A 17119-nucleotide genomic window follows, 5' to 3' on the forward strand; every position below is an offset into this window, starting at 1 on the left:
AGAACCAACAGCACTGATTGAAGAGGAAGCTGTGGAAAGATGTGAAACCACAAAATTAATGCTGCCAGAAATAAAATTGTCTACCTCATCTGGGTGGTGGAAGGTAGTTGGGGAAGGGCAGAGAAGAATCGCTGGGAGTGTTCAAGGTTATTAAGCAACGGGCCTTAAATGAATTGAATTCACAGTCTTCTAGTCCTAACATGGTGAGGTCAGAGGAGAGCTTAAGCATTCATTTCTATCAGTAGGACCAGAGAACAGGGCCTGTATCTAGTAGGTATTTGTTCCCAGGTTGGGGAGTGACTGGATGGATTAGGATCACCAGGACTGTATGTGGAATTAAATGAAGTGGAAAACTGGAAAGTGTTCAAGTTGTAGAGTCAGCTTTGACTCTTAATTCTGTCACTTACCAGCCGTGTGACCTTGAGCAAGTAATCAACCACGTTGTACAAATCTATGGCCCCTAGAAAGTAGGGGATTAGAGGGAAAATAATAAATATGGCATTAAATTATGATCTTTAACAAACAAAAACAAATAGAAAAGTAAAGTTCTCAAAAGCAATTGCTTTTGAGTAAACCCAGTTGATTAAACATAAAACCCTACTTCTATTACCTACTGCCCAGGAAACCTTGCTGTCAGGGCAGGCTTTCCTACGGGTCTTATGAACACAAGTTTTCAAACCAGCCATTTGCAAGTTCAAATATAAGTCTTTCATGCATATGCTATTTATGGTCTCTTGTTTTGGTTTCACAAATCTTGATAATTATCTTGTCTTTCCTCGAATTATTCTGGGGCTTAAGGGTGTGTTTTTGTAGGCCTGGCCCTTCTGTGCAGATAGAGGGCAAGCACACCTCTCTATACTTTCCCCCATGGGTCTATGGGACAAAGAAGCAATTTAAAAATTTGGGTTAATTAATATAAAATACTTTTATGTTGAAACTGCCATTAACAAGCAATTGATGGCAAGAACATGGATTTTGGAACCAGGCTAGATTGCCTGGGTTTGAATCCAGGTTTCATGACTTCCTTCATGAGTGACTTTAGGCAAGTTACTTATTTTTCTGTACCTCAGTTCTTACATCCTAATGTCGTGATACTTAAATGAATAAATATTTGTAAATCCCTTAGATCATTGCCTGGCACACAGCAAAGCTCTAAGTGTTTGCTGAGAACATTTTGCTTACCACTGGCCTACTTGTTCATACTGCTTGATAATTATCTGCCTCATTCATCCTTTATGCCCTAGATGGGTCTATGGCTGGGTTGCTAGGAAGGTGTATTGGCTTTAGTAGTGGTAGTACTTTTACCAGTTAATTGCATGGACCGGGATTTATAGGGAAGTTTGGATACTGCCCCAGAGCGGTTAAAGTGAGGGGGAGATGCCTGCCATTTTCACAGGCTGTTACCACCAGGTAGTGTTCCTTTCCTCTGGGCAGGGGGTTGGGATGGAGAGGGGGTTGAGGATTCTTTTGGAGAGAAGCTTGAAGTCAGCTCCTATATGGAAACCTGAAGATAGGCTAAGAATACACAGATAGGCATCCCTGGGGCCCTCTCATTGCCCAGCAATACCGTAGAACTTGTAAAATGCAAGAAGACACCTTCACATCAGATTTGAAATCATTCCAAGTTCTTCCATTTCAGCTTCTTGACCATTTTTCTCTTACTTGGGGAGATGCTGGCAGCCTGATGGCCTTTTAGGTTTAAGTTTGGGGCATATGAAACACAAGTAAATCTGGGGTACTCGTTTGGGAGGAAGGTACCCTTACTTTACCATAAGAGCCCCTGCTCCCGGTGGTGGATGGACGTCCACGGGTTCTGAGAACACTCTTTCCTCGCTCTCGCCCTTATTAGCACCACCCTTTGTTCTGCTGCTCGCTGATCAGTGTCGGGTAAACGCCGGGGCCAGATTTAGGACCATTGGACTGTCATTGCGCCTGCGCAGGGGCCAGGTGCCTTTAGTGGCTAAATAGTCTGGCCCCAAGGTCTGAGCGGTCTGTGCGCCTGCGCGGGAGGCCAGTAGGCTGGTAACGCTGAGCGGACTCGCCGCCAGTGTCGGGCTGTCAGTGCGCCTGCGCGCGATCCAAGCACCGCGGTTCTTGAGTTGTGCTGTGCCGGGCGCTGGGTGTAGCCATGCAGAGAGCCGACTCCGAGCGAACCCCCAAACGGCCCCGACGTGATGGCAGCCCAGGAACCCAGCCGAACACCCCTTCCGCTGTTGCGGGAGAGGTGTCCCCGGCCCCCGAACTCCACTCCGACCACAGGACCTGGGACTCGGAGCAGGTGTGCGACTTTCTAAAGCGCAATGGCTTCAAAGACCCGGGACTGCTGGACCGCATCCGAGGTAGCAGGGCTGGAGGGCTGAGGGGCTGAGGGGCTGCGACCCGAGGCGCGGACAGCAGGCCTGAGGGAGGGCGCGCTGGGGCAGTGAGCAGAGGCCCTCAAAGAGGACCCAAAACGGAGAAGCGAGACAGACCTGACGCGGGAGGCACCAGAAGGGGTGGACCTGAGGTGTGTGGGGGGGCGGGGGGCGGAAGAGGGGTGCACCAGGCGGGATGACCTGAGGCAAAGAGCCCTCCTGAGACGGGGGCCTGAGGTGGGAAAGGGAGACCTGACCCGAGAGACACCAGAGGAGGTGGATCTATGGCGGGGGGGCCGCTGGGCTTGGGCTTCGGGGAGTGTGAACCCGCGTGGGGCAATCTGGTGGGTTTCTTCAGGAACTTGCCACCCCAGCGCTGGACAGGCGAGACTCGGGGCCCTCTTTTAGGTAGAAGAACGTTTTCCCCAGATTTTGGGGGGAGGGTTGCTGTCATGCAGCCTCGCCTGTGCTACAGCAGCTCCTTGAACACTTGCCATGTTCAAGGATGTTTTGATGCTGAAAAGTTTCTGTTTCCTCCACAAACCTGCCCTCCTTTTCCCGAAACTTGGGGATTTCCTAAAAGAGAAGAAGAAACATGTTGGTTTCCTCCTAAATCTTCTTGGCCAACCATGGCATCCCACGTTAGGGCTCAATCCATGTTTCTTCACTGGACCAGGAGAGCTTGATAGCCACCATGTTTTCTTGTCCAAAAACACTGTCTTTTTCTAAATCTGGACACGGGGGTTGTTCAGTTGACCACTGAATTCCCAGCAGCCCATAGCTTGGCCCCCTCATATGGGGAAGTGTGCAGGTTGTGAGTTTCAAGTGACTTTGCTGGTCACTTGAACTCTACTCAGATTCCCATAATGGGTGTGAAACGTACCCTGCCTTGTCGTCCGAGGTGTTCAATAGGAAGATTGGTGTGATTTGCATATTCTGTAAACTTGTGCAGTTGTTGAGGGGAGCCCTGTTTGCCTAGGATGGGGGGGTCAGGTGTGAGGAACTTGAGTGGTTCAAGACTTCAAGATAACTTGATGGGTATAGAAATTGTACTTTTCTTTTTTCCCTTTCCCCCTTTTATTTTCCTCCACGGCTGGGATGGAAATTTTTTTTGAAGAGCCACAGGTGGGGATGAAGTAGTTTTATTTGTTCTGTCTCCTAAAGGTGATTGGCTCTGTGGGCTCTCTGTTTCAGTAGTGTTCTGCAGGTGTTAACTCATCAGCCTTCAGAATGATCTGTTCTCTTGAGCCCACAGTCTGATGTTAATAGAAGACACTGCATGCTTGTCGTTGGTAAAAACTGACCAGTTGCTCATTTCTGACTGCCTGCTTTGTCTTGACCACACTTTAGTCAGGCTTCTCTCTCTCCTGTAGGCCCTTCAACTCTTGCTTGCCTCGAAAACTGAGCAAATACTAAATAAAAAAGTGGAACATGCCCCCTGATCATTTTCTCCTGGGAATCAGCAGACCACAGCAGGACACTGTCCTGTCAGACCCTTTTGAGATTGCTTTCCCTTTGTACAAAAAACAACACCTTTTTCTGTTTGATTTAGAGCCGTTTGTGGATGTCTGAGATTGGAGTACTCTCCCTATTACAGCATTTCTAATTAAAGTCTCCCCCATCTAAGCCCAGATTTGTTTTTATTTGACAAAACTAAGCACAAGGTGCTGAGTCCCTTTCCTCATGGAATACAATCTCACAGGAACCCTGAAATTTAGAGACCATAATCCATATTTTTTTACAGATGATGTGATTGAGATCCAAAGATGTTAAGCAACTTGCCAGAGATCACACAGCTAGAAAAAAATCTGAGCTGGATTTTAAGGTTAGGTCTGTGGACTCCACAATTCATGCCAGAATTCATACCTTAACAAGTGTTCTCATCAAAAACCATTGGATTCCCCTCAACAATAGGAGAACAAACAAACCAATTAAAAAAAAATATTGGAGAGCATAACCAAAGTTATAAAATCAACTCAGAGCAAGAGGAAAACAAAAACAAAAACAGAAAAATGAGCAAAACACAGGAGCAAACAATTGACAATCAGCCAGTGTTAAATACAGAAAAAGACATTCAGTCTCAAGAGTAATTTTTTAAAAATACTGATTTTTAAATTTAGATTGGAAAATATTTAATGATTGATAATAGGAGAAATGGGTAACTCAGTAAAGTTGATGCAAATGTCATTGGCTCAACCATGGAGAGTTTGGCAATGCCTTTTTACTTATAGGAAATTTCACTTATAAAAATTTGCGGATATAATTTTACAGGTGTCCAAAGAAACGTACTCAAGATTATTCTTTTAACCATTGGTTATAAATAGCAAAAAAAGTAGAAATGATCTAAGTATCCATCAGGAATAGTGGTAAATAATAATGATGGCTAACATTTATTGAGTGTTTACTGTGTGTGAAGTACTATTTTATGCATTTCACATATTTTATAAAATCTTTACAACAACTCTATAGCTCTATGACATAGGTTCAGTAATACTCATTCTAGAGGTGAAGAACATAAAGCTCAGAAGAAAATGATTAAATATATTATGGTACATCTATATTGTAGAACACAAGACAGCCATTAAAAATGATGTAGGTTGGGGCGGCCGGATGGCTCAGTTGGTTAGAATGCAATCTCTCAACAAGGTTGTGGGTTCCCGCATGGATGGTGGGCTGCGCCCCCTGCAACTAAAGATGGAAAACAGCGACTGGACTTGGAGCTGAGCTGCGCCCTCCACAACTAGCCTGAAGGACGACTTGGAGCTGGGCCCTGGAGAAATATGCTGTTCCCCAATAAAAAATTAAGGGGAAAAAAAAAGCTCAGAGTAGTGTGTGCTTTACTTAGAGGTTTAGAACTAAATCAGCACTTTGGGACCTGCTCAGGCTGTGGTTTTGACCTGAGTGTTCTAAGAAGACTCCCTACCCTCTCCCCAAATCCCACCTGCTTTAGGAGGAAGCGCCGGTTTTGCAACTGGACTTCCTTGCAAATAATTTACCCAAGTGATTAAAAAATTTTCACCTGATTTATCCAAAAAAACCTCTTGATATAGTTGTCTAATTAAAATTAAGACATTCCTAGTGGAAAATCAGAAAAGTGGTATTTGGTGCTGTCCATTGTCTATAGTGGGTGCACGCAGTTGATCTGAGTAAATTCTGGTGGATTCAAATGGAAAGAAATCGAAAAGCATAACTATTGAAATAATCTCTTTCTCCCTTTTCTTCCATAGAAAAGAAAATCACAGGTTCATTACTGCCCTATCTTGATGAGTCTCTTCTTGAAAAGCTTGGAGTGGGGTAAGAATGATAAAATTCACATTGTAGCCACGCACACTTGTGACCTTTTTATTCTCCTTTGAGGGACAAAACCCAAGATTGCTGATATTAACTGTCCTGTCCTCATTTTAAATCTAGGAAGTGTTTTGAAACAGCCCACTTCCTCCTTGCTGGTTAACACAGTTGTTTTTGCTGTGTAGATCCTATGTTTAATATTACTAATGAGTCCTATTGTAAAAAATTTTGCTGACAAGCCTTCATGAAGTTGGTAGTGGCTAACTTTTTACTCTCAAGTTCAGAATAATTGAATTATACATGCCAGAAAATATATAAGAAACTGATAGGGGAAAAAAATGTTGGCAAGAAAAATCAAGGCTCCCACCCTCTCTTGAACATATTTCTAGGTCTAAAGCTATCAAGACTGGAATGTATCCCAGCTGTTGGATTTAAAGACATTCTTCAAAGTATTTTGACACTTTTTAGTTGTATGATTTGGGACAAGTTATTTAACCCTCGATTTCTGTACCTGTGAAATGGATAATAATAATGAGACAATGTACATCAAGTGATTAGCACATGAGAAGCCCTTAATAAATTATATTGGTAGAGATCCTTATGTATGGTTGGAGGTTCTAGGGTCTGGATTAGTGTGAGTCCCCTTAAAGATCTCAGAGGATGATGCAATATTTAAATATTCCTTAAGATGAATACTGTTTCTTTTAGAGAATTGGCAGCAGTGGTGAAATATGGTCTTTTCTCCTGGAATTCCACTTAGTTGCATGTTTGTGGTAACAGTAACCAAAGAATCAAAACAAAGGATTATACTGAATTCATGTACTGTTGGTTAGTAATTGATAATGGAAGTAGATTGTGAAAACAAGATCACTTTTGACTGACTTTTAATAAATGTCCTTTGGATCAGAATGTTCAGGGACTTCATCTTGCCTCTTGGATAATCACATTTCAGCCCCTTCACAGGCCCCCTTACTACCAATTTTTGTGTGTATAATAGTTGCTCACTATTTAATTGAATGGAATTTGTTCTAATAGAGTCTTTTAAAGGGAACCATGTACTTTGTGGACCCAAATATTATTGATTTATTCAAAAAATATTTATAGAGGGCTCCCCCTGTGGTAAGCACTCTTCCAGGAACTTGGGACACATGAGTGAACAAAATAGACAAAATTCCAAAAGGAACACTATATGGTTCACCTTTTGTGACCGCCTCATAACTCTGAGATGGATTCTGCAGGACTCCTCAAAGCTGTTTTCCTATACAGCAGCCACTAACTTTACATGTTTAAGTTCATTTAAAATTAAACTAAATTAAAATGTCAATTCTTCCGTTACGTTAGCCATATTTCAAGTGCTCAATAGCCCCTTACGGCTTCTGGCTACTGCGTTGGACAGAACCGGTACAGAACATTTCATTTCCTCATGATGAAGTTCTGTGGGACAGATGTACCTTTGCGGATCTCAGTGAGATCAGCTGAAGTTGTTCGCGGTGGTACCAGTGCAACCAACTTACTAATGTACCCTTGTACTTTGTCTTTCCTCGTTTCTTATTTCACCTTGCGTAGTACCCCACTCCTCTTCCCAGGATTCACATCCTAAATAAATTACCTTTATGCAAGCTCTTGTCCTAGACCCTGCTTTCTAGGGGGAATCCAATTTAGACTTACATTTCTTCAACTTTAGGATCAACTGTTGATTTAAAAGGTTTTTCTAGGAAATAAGAAACATTGTCACATTAAACATGCACATCAGGTATAAGAAACATTCAATTTCAGAAATGATAAAATACAGAAATTAAATCTTATTAGAGTCTAACTATCCTGGCCCATGACTACTGTAAATCTTGGTTTACAGTATTTATTTTGCCATAGCCTTTGCCAAACAAAAGAGAAAAAAAACCTCAAGGTTTTAGGTGGTGAGTCATAAAGAAATCACTTTAATCCGTTAATAGTTTAATCAATTGAATAGTTTCTTTTAGTCTTTTAATTAATTGATGACTACCGAGTATCAGTTCAGGAAAATACTGGGCAGTGAGTGAGGCTGGTTTAGGTTTGGTATTATTTTATGCTGTGACTCCTGATTATGCTTGACTATGCAACTAAACTTGAGTCAGTTACAGCTCATTTATAAGTCCTCCAAACCTGGCCTTTTACCTGTGCTTCTTATATCAAACTGATGAGGAGGATAGGGGAAAGTAAAACACAGGTATGCTGCTTTAATGATTTATCAGCTGTAATAATGCTTCTATACATCCCAGAAAAATCATTCTTAGATTTTGTAGTCACCATAGGTCTCAGGGTACAACATAGAAGCCAATTGTTGTGCTTCTGACTCCAAGTGTGTCTAGGACTTTTAGCAAAAGATGTATTTTTCAATCTGACTAGCTAGTGGATCAGTAAGGCAAATGCCTTGATTGCTGCTTCTGTTGACGCTCAGCCATGCTGACGTGCCGGGACCAATTAGTAAGTGTGAATGAAACAGAATGATGAATGAGAGGATTTTGAGCTGTGTAATTCCTATTCTTTCTCAAAACTGGACCCTTATGAGGGATTACTAACAAAGGAAGATGGGTATGAATAAAGCTAAAACCTTCATATATATTTGATTCATGCATAAGTCATAACCTGGTGCTCATAAGTCAGACTTGGACTTTTGCAGCCCACCCCTGTAATCAATAAAATAGTCCATTCATGGACTGATGGATGTGACTAATTACCCCTGCCAAGGAGTTTTATATTGTCCTGCGTTTCCAAGGCTTTCATTGTATCCTAGACATTTGCATTTGATTTAATTGCACTAAACAGTAGTTACCTCTCTCTGAAAGTTAACAAAGGCTCAGTTTGTTAAATAAATGTAGTCTTCCCGTATATAACATCTCTGGCCAGTTTAGATAACTTTGTTTACATATTCACCACTTGGTTATACTAATAAACTCCTAGATTCTTGTAGTTAAAACACTGCTGATAGGTAAATATTGAATTTATGATCAGTACTAATTTCTGTATTACCTGTAGTCATAGTTAAAATTCTCTTATAGTTCTTGAGGGCAAGAACTGAGTACGGTAACCCCAGCGCCAAGCACACTGTTGAATCCCTCTCCAGCCCTGTGAGGTAGATGGTATTATCCCTAAGCTACAGATGAGAACATCAGCGTACCAAACAAGGTTAAATGACTTTTCCAAGGTCACTTATAGATTCCATGGGCAGATGTGAGCCAGTTTTGTCTGATTCAAAAGTCCGTTTTCATTACCATTATGCTCTATTTCAAAGAGTGCTATCTTGAGTTTTCACTGAAATAAGCCGTGTAAATTCGGGATTGTGAGTAAATATGTTGACGGCAGTTAGGTTTTAACTAAGTCTGAAGTATAAATTGAGCATTCAGTAGAGAGGTAGGAGATGTTGAAGTCTGAGTTTACCAAGAGAGAAAGAAGATGAAGGGCAGAAGCCTACGGGGAGAGTTTCATGTCTTAGAAGCAAAGGAAGGAATGAGTTTCCAGGAGGAGTAAATTTAAGTTATTGTTCCTTTTTATCTGACTTCTCTTTCTATTAGTGTAGATAATCTAGAGTTGATTATATACTATTATATATTCTAGCAATTATTATTAAGAAAATAATGATAGATTGCGTATCCTGTTATAATTTTAGTTCCTTGAGGGAGAGAAAGAAGCTGCTTAGTTCTGTCCAGCAATTGAGTCAAGCTCATGTTCATGGAGTGAAGGTAAGAGGAATCTAAGTTTATGATCATGTTATTTTTAATATAAAGTGGTATAAGTCAATTATCTAGAATTCATTTAAAAAAGAATGGAAGGAAATCTGCTTCTTAGTAATAGGATTGTGAATAATGGATTTTGACTTTTCTAAACTTTCTGTATTTTCTAAAATAAGCACAGAATATTTAAATCGAGAATAACTAAAATATCTTAAGCATACAGAAAAGCAGTAGACTAGAACCCAGCTTGTCACATCTTAACGTTTTTTCCTAATTTGCCCTGGATCTGTTGTTTTTAGAACAAAATATTAGAAATAATGGGAGACCTCCTTTGTACCCCTCCAGGATTCCATTTCCATCTTTTCTTCAAAAGTAATCGCCATCCTGAATTTGGTGTTTAATAATTTTCATGAATGTTTTGTGCTTCTACTACATATTTGTGTATAGCCAGAAACAATGTTATTGTTTTACATGTTTTTAAAACTTTTTATATAAGTTGCATCTCACAGTAAGTAACTTTCTAAACTTTCACTAACATTATACTTTTGAGAATTTTTTTATATCAACACAAATAGCCCTAGTTACTACCCTCAGTCATAGAATAGCTTTCAAAGTCATACTAAATTTTCTTGTCAGTTTTGGTAAACTTTTTTGTCAAATATTAGTCCAAAGTGTGGATATATTCTTTAAGTTTAATCTATCAATAATTGTTTATTTCTCATCCCCCAACCGCTTCCAGACATCAAAAGCCCTATTTTTCAGACACAATATCCCATGGATCATTTTAACAAGCCCAGCCCCCATTCCAGAAATTCTGACTCTGGGAATTTAGAGACCCAGGAATGTGCATTTTTCTCACGATCTCTTCAGGGTGATTCTACTACCATAATTAAAGAAAGGTTTCTTAATTGTTTGGTAACAGGAAATGTACCTTATTGGTTAGCCTTTTGACATCTATCTATAGGTGAAGAATGCTTAGTTTCAGACCTGGAAGAAGGTGTAGGGTATCTCATTCCCCTTTTGCACGATCATCATTTGCATGTTTCATCAGAGGTGTTTTATGTATTTAATGTACAGTATTTGAGTTATCTCAGATCCCGATGAGAATATATATTTCAGTTTTACTTTTGCGTGTCAGCCTGCTTATTTTCCATTGAAAATAATGTTTGAAAATGTTTAATAAATGTGTTTGGTTTAGTCCTACAATAATTCATTTTTATAGACAAAGTCGTGATTCTTACAGCAAATTTCTTTTATTTGAAGAATAATCAGATCGCATCCCTTTCTGAAAAAGTTACCTACTATTAAAATATTCATTCGTTTCATGAAGAAGAAATAGAGTCATCACCTATCAGAGACAGTATCGAAGTGTTTTGTCTTGCAGTTGGAAGGAAGTTGCTATCCTGTATTCTATTTTCTCCTTCCTCAGCAGCAGCAGCATAGCGTGTTCTCTTCAGGTATGGCAGAGATGAGTTTTCTTCATTTGGTGAGATCATCTCAGAGGATCTCAGAAATCAGTTTCACAATTATAATTGGCAACACCAATATTTTTGAAGTAGTATTCAAGGCAGGCAGTGGTTTCATTTGCCCACTTTTATTCATTTTTTTTCTATTGTTTATCAAAAACAAATTGCTTCACCTCATTTATAAATTATACATTACAGTTGTTGAAAACAAATTTTAAATCTACCAAGTACTTGAGTCAGTGAGTCACTGTATAGCAATGACATTGATACCTTATATGATCTTAGTTTAGCTTCACCACCAGTACAGTTGAACAAAGGATTGATTCCTCCCCTAATTTTATTGTTATAGTTCTTTTGTTTTGTTTTGATGCCACTCTTCATTCCTTCCCTGTCCCGCTCCCCAACAGCCTGCCCCATTCCCAGCCTTGCCAGCTTACAGGTCACCCCCAGGGCCCTGTAGATGGTGCAAGAGTCTTACCGATGACCTCGTTGGTACAGTCCAGCAGAGCGGTGTCAATGTCCTCGGCACCAGCCGTTTGGGCTTTGGTGACCGCCAGGTACTGTGGGTGGGGCAGGCTTTCAGGCTGCACTCCGCCTGGCTAGGTGGCTGTAAGCACCAGCATCAGAGAATGCTTGGCACTATCGCAACTCTGTGACGGGCATTCATGTGCCAAGCACAGGCAGAGCTGCAGCCTGTCACAGAGTGCATAGAACTCCTCCATACACTTGTCAAAGCGCTGTAGGGCTCTGACACTGCTCTTTTGTCCATTGTGAGTGTTCGTGTTCTGAATCAGGTTCTAGGCTGCAACCTTCAGCAGAGTCTGAAGACTCTTCAGCTGCGGGATGAGCATCTTACAGCGCTGCACAGGGTGGAAGTCTGGGTGCTGTTGCTGCAAAAGCCCGCTCAGGGCAGGCCCCACCAGTTGTGTTGGTAGTTACGGCTGTGGCTGGGTTCCCGGGCCACCAGGCCAACCTGGGCCTCACCTACCAGCAACCGAGGAAGCCACTGAAGCCTGCTGCTGGGACGCAGCCGTCTTCCTAACTTAGCGTGCCAGAAGTGCATTCCATGCCCTAATTTGATATCCACGTGTTAGTCTTTAAACAACAACAACAGCATAACAGCTTTAGCGAGATATAATTCACACACCTTACAATTAAGTCATTTCAAATATCCACGTCACTGTTTTTAAAAATTCCACAAGGTTGTTCAGTCATCAACCACAATCTAATTTAAATTGTAAGTTTCTTTATATACGTGTATTCTGGATACAAACCCCTTATCAGGTATATGATATGCTGATATTTTCTCCCATTCTCTGGATTGTCTTTTTTACTTTATTGGTGGTGTTCTTTGGAAACAAAAGTTTTAAATTTGGATGTAGTCCAGTTTATCTATTTTTTCCTTTTGCCTCTTGAGCTTTTGGTGCCTAAGAAACCATTGCCTAGCTCAAAGTCACAACCTGTTTTCTTGACTCAGTTTTCTTCGTGCTAAATTGAGTTCAACTGGCTTCAGAAGCCAGGAATCGTGTAACGGTGAGGAGGAAATACAGTGTTTGATATAACAGACACTACTTTGTCAAATGTATTAATGAATCTTAAGAGAGTGAAATGCTTGTTTTATGTACTTTCTATTACCTAATATGTGTTAAATTGTAGAATTACTACCTCTGAATCTTTTTCTGATGTCTTCCTCTTCCCTTTCTTCTGGGTAGAACTGATCGCTCCTTCTTTTGTTTCTTTTCCCCCATTCTCTTTCCCCACCACTCTGGACATAGATTCTATTATCTTCCCAGGAGGGCAGAAATGATACCTTACTCCTTAATCCCTAGTGCTTGGCATATACAGAAGACACTTAATAGACAATAGGAATATTTCATCTTGCTTGATTAGTAACACAGTTGAATATCAAATCGCCTTTAAAAGGAAAAAGTGGACCATGTGACAAAATAAAGGAGCCAGTTTATATTAAATAATATAGGGAGAACAAAAATAACAGATTGTAAACAAACTCAAAACACCTGAATATCACATATACTTATTAAGAGTTAGGAAGGGAATATGAAATAATATAACTAGAATTTCCAACAATTTTTTACCCAACATTAGGGGAATGGTTTTAAAATGTTGGTTCATCAATGAAATGGAAACAGTAAACTGATAATTATTAAGATTTGTAAAACATGAGAAAGGGCTCATGATGGGTTTTTTTGGGGGGGGAGGGGAACAGGGCTTTATTGGGGAACAGTGTGTACTTCCAGGCCTTTTTTCCAAGTCAAGTTGTCCTTTCAATCTTAGTTGTGGAGGGTGCTGTTCAGCTTCAAGTTGTTGTCCTTTCAGTCTTAGTTGTGGAGGGCGCAGCTCAGCTCCAGGTCCAGTTGCCGTTTCTAGTTGCAGGGGCACAGCCCACCATCCCTTGCGGGACTCGAGGAGCTGAATCCGCAACCTTGTGTTTGAGAGCCCACTGGCCCATGTGGGAATCGAACCGGCAGCCTTCGGAGTTAGGAGCATGGAGCTCTAACCGCCTCAGCCACTGGGCCGGCCCCTCATGATGTATTTTTGACATGAAAAGAGTGTGTATGTATTATGATATTAAGTTGAAAATAATTTTTAAGTTCTTATTTTTTTATAATGTTGTTTAAATTTATTTTGTAGCAAAGTTAGGGTGAAATAAGTGTTTTAAAAACAGTTATTACCCTGCCACAACAAAACCCCAGTTATTACACCTGAGAAATTGACAGTGAAGACTTTTAAGCCTTTAAATGGATTAAAAGTAGATTGTAGAATTTTTCTTTGGTAATTTTTAACAATAAAATAGATTCTCATTTGTTTGTGATTGTTACATTGATCTTGTATAAAGGGGAAGAAATAGACCAGTACAGTAAGTCCTCATTTGATGTTTTCAGTAGTTCCTTGGAAACTGCAACTTTAAGCAGAATGACATAAGAAACCAATTTTACCAAAGGCTAATTGATATAAACAAGGTTTAAGTTTCTATGGCATATTTCTAGTCACAAAAACATCACCAAACATCTAAATAAGGACTCAAAACACTTATACAATAATAAATATTGCAATAACTGTGAGCTATACATACATTTAAGAAAGATTAATACAAACAGGAGAATGATTTTCTAACCCGCTTATTCCAGTTCAGTGTTACAGGAGGCTGGAGCCTGTCTGGGCAGCTCAGGGGAATGTGAGAAGCAACCCTGGACAGGACACCATCCCATTGCAGGGCTCGCTCATACACACATCCACATTCACTCAGTTTGGAGCAATTTAGACACGCCAGTTCATGTGTGCATTTTTGGGATGTAGGAAGAAACTAGAGTACCCAAGAAAACCCACGCAGTCATGGGGAGAATGTGCAAAATTCTTGGATTAAATCATTTATCAGGCTTTTTTATTCTGTAGCTTTCTCTTTAAAATGCAGTTATGGACAGTTAAGAAAGATGTTGTCTTTATTTAAAAAAAACAGGGGTATTAAATCTTCACCCATATTTAAGGCCCCTGTTTAAACTTAAAGAGTAATGAATAATTGTGAAAGTTATCTTTATAAGTAAGCATTTCTGAATGATGGTAAGTATTACAGAATTTAATCTTCCTGCCTATGATTTTTATCTATATGGCAAGGAAGGTTCTTTCCTTCTTTCTTTTTTCCTTTCTTCTTCCCTCCCTCCCTGTCTCTCCTTCCCTTCCTTTCTAAGGATTCTAGTGATGGGTATTATATAGAAACATTTAGAAAAAAAATTAGACACAATACTGGTTGTAATATGATTTATATGATCTGAATGACTGTGTTAAAGGAATATGTTTAACTTGAATACGAGACTAACTTGTTGAAGGCTAATTAAATCATATACGTAATAAAAAGATTGAAATCTTTATTTTTCTGTTATTAGAATCCATTTGGGAGACGTGAAATATACCCAGATCCAATGTACTTCATCTGTCTGGTAGTGATACCTAAATAAGATAATGATATTAATACTTGTCATTTCCCTTTGTGGTATTCTCACTGCACAAAAGTTTTAGATGGAGTTATGTATTGTTACGCATATTAATTTAAACGTAATTTTCCAGGTAATTAATGATCCAATCCATGGCCACATTGAACTCCATCCTCTCCTCATCCGAATCATCGACACACCTCAATTTCAGCGGCTTCGCTACGTTAAACAGTTGGGAGGCACTTACTATGTTTTTCCAGGAGCTTCACACAATCGATTTGAGCACAGTCTAGGGTAAGATGGGAATTGGGATAGGGAACTTACAGTTACTAAGTGCCTTTTCTTGTCTCGTGAAATGCTTGTCTCATCTTTTAGAGAATAAATAGTTTTACAAAATAGTAACAATATCCTTATTTTGTTGATGAAAAAAATTGAGGCTCTAATTTCCCTTGCTGTATTTTACTTATTTTATGTATTCTTATAGACCACTTCAGAGCCTTCCTGGAAAGAGAATGAAAATGTCTGTTGCTAGGTCATTTGGATGAAATATTTGTGTTTAAATATTATTTAAAAGCTAACAGGGTTGGTTACTGGTGTAATTAACTTTGTAAGCTTGATTATTTAATTTCCTGTAGTCCTTATTTAGTCATGTTGTTCTTCAAATTGCACCTGGAAACCAGGAAATGTGTAAATAAGAAAAGCATCCACGAGCTTAGAGAGGGTGCCACTTCTATTATGTACGACTAAGATGTGGCTTGGGTGTGTTTTTCCATTATAAAATGTAGAACCAGGAGGACGTGGGCAGGGAAGATCTGAACAGTTTTCTAGATCCTCATGAAGTACTCACAGTGTATTACTTTGTTTTTGTTTGTTTGTTTGTTTGTTTTGAAGCATTTTTAATTATCCAGAACACATGTATCCATTCAAATGTACATTCATTCATCAACAAATGTTCCCTGAAAACTTACTAAGCCCTACCAAACCAACAAGGTAGAAATTGTCTTTATCCTCATGGAGCCCAGAGTTTAGAGAAGAAAAAGATAACTATATTTATTTAGAAATTATTTTCAGGGAAGTGCTAAAAGTGCATTTAACATTTGTTAGGCATTTTATCTTCTATCTATGTTGTAAACAATACAAAGCCAGCAATCCTGCTTATTTGTTTAAATTGTGGTAAAATACACAATAGAACATTTATCATCTTAACCATTTTTAATTACACAGTTCAATAGCGTTAAATATAGCCACTTTATTGTGCAACCAAGCTCCAGAACTTTTTCATCTTGCAAAACTGAAATGCTATACCCATCAAAATAACAATTCCCTATTCCCCGCCTCTCCCCAGCCCCTGGTAACCATCATTCTACTTTCTGCTTCTATGAATTGGACTATTCTAGGTAACTCACATAAATGATATCATACAGTATTTGTCTTTTAGTGACTGGCTTATTTCACTTCATATTTTCCTCAAGGTTCACCCATGTTGGAACATGTGTCAGAATTTCCTTTTTTCTTTTTTTTTTAATTTTTTAATTTTTTTTTTTTTTAATTGGGGAAGGGGAACAGGACTTTATTGGGGAAGAGTGTGTACTTCCAGGACTTTTTTCCAAGTCAAGTTGTTGTCCTTTCAATCTTAGTTGTGGAGGGTGCCATTCAGCTTCAAGTTGTTGTCCTTTCAGTCTTAGTTGTGGAGGGTGCAGCTCAGCTCCAGGTCCAGTCGCCATTGCCAGTTGCAGGGGGCGCAGCCCACCATCCCCTATGGGAGTCGAACCAGCAATCTTGTGATTGAGAGGACTCACTCCAACCAACTGAGCCATTTGGGAGCTCAGCGGTATCTCAGCTCAAGGTGCCGTGTTCAATCTTAGTTGCAGGGGGCAGAGCCCACCATCCCTTGTGGGACTTGAGGAATTGAACTGGCAACCTTGTGGTTGAGAGCCCACTGGCCCATGTGGGAATCCAACCGGCAACCTTTGGAGTTAGGAGCATGGAGCTCTAACTGCCTGAGCCACCGGGCCGCCCCCCCCCCCTTTTTAAGGCTGAATAATATTCCATTGAATGTATCTATCACATTTTGTTTATCCCTTTATTTGTCCGTAGACACTGGGTAAATAGTGCTACTATTGTTACCGGGAAATGATGTTGAAAACCTCGGTTCTTCGTCTTCTTGAAGGAATGAATTCAATCAAGAGGCGGAAATTTATGCAGCATGAACAGCAGAAATTTATTAATAAAAGAGAGTACACTCCCAGACATGGAGCGGGCTGACCCAGGAGAGGGAAGCAGCCCCCAGGAGAGGGAAGCAGCCCCACCTTACACTGAATTAAGGCTCTTATTTCTATGGGTAGAATCAC

At 40.0% G+C, this 17119-nt stretch overlaps 1 protein-coding gene and 1 pseudogene across 1 annotated transcript in view; one reads left to right on the plus strand and one right to left on the minus strand.

Annotated features, from left to right (window-relative positions):
• The first annotated feature begins 1992 nt into the window (after positions 1-1992).
• Positions 1993-17119, plus strand: part of SAMHD1 (SAM and HD domain containing deoxynucleoside triphosphate triphosphohydrolase 1) — a 46828-nt gene continuing 31701 nt past the window's right edge. Inside the window, exons 1-4 of the mRNA XM_019750226.3 lie at positions 1993-2339; positions 5582-5648; positions 9289-9361; positions 14902-15062. Of these exons, the coding sequence (XP_019605785.2) occupies positions 2129-2339; positions 5582-5648; positions 9289-9361; positions 14902-15062 (512 nt within the window). The 5' untranslated portion in view covers positions 1993-2128. The remainder of the gene's footprint in view (positions 2340-5581; positions 5649-9288; positions 9362-14901; positions 15063-17119) is intronic.
• LOC109457366 (mediator of RNA polymerase II transcription subunit 29 pseudogene) lies at positions 11090-12921 on the minus strand (annotated as a pseudogene).

The sequence above is a fragment of the Rhinolophus sinicus genome, chromosome 13, assembly GCF_057876585.1.
Source record: "Rhinolophus sinicus isolate RSI-liver-muscle chromosome 13, RSI-T2T, whole genome shotgun sequence".
NCBI classification, from domain to species: domain Eukaryota; kingdom Metazoa; phylum Chordata; class Mammalia; order Chiroptera; family Rhinolophidae; genus Rhinolophus; species Rhinolophus sinicus.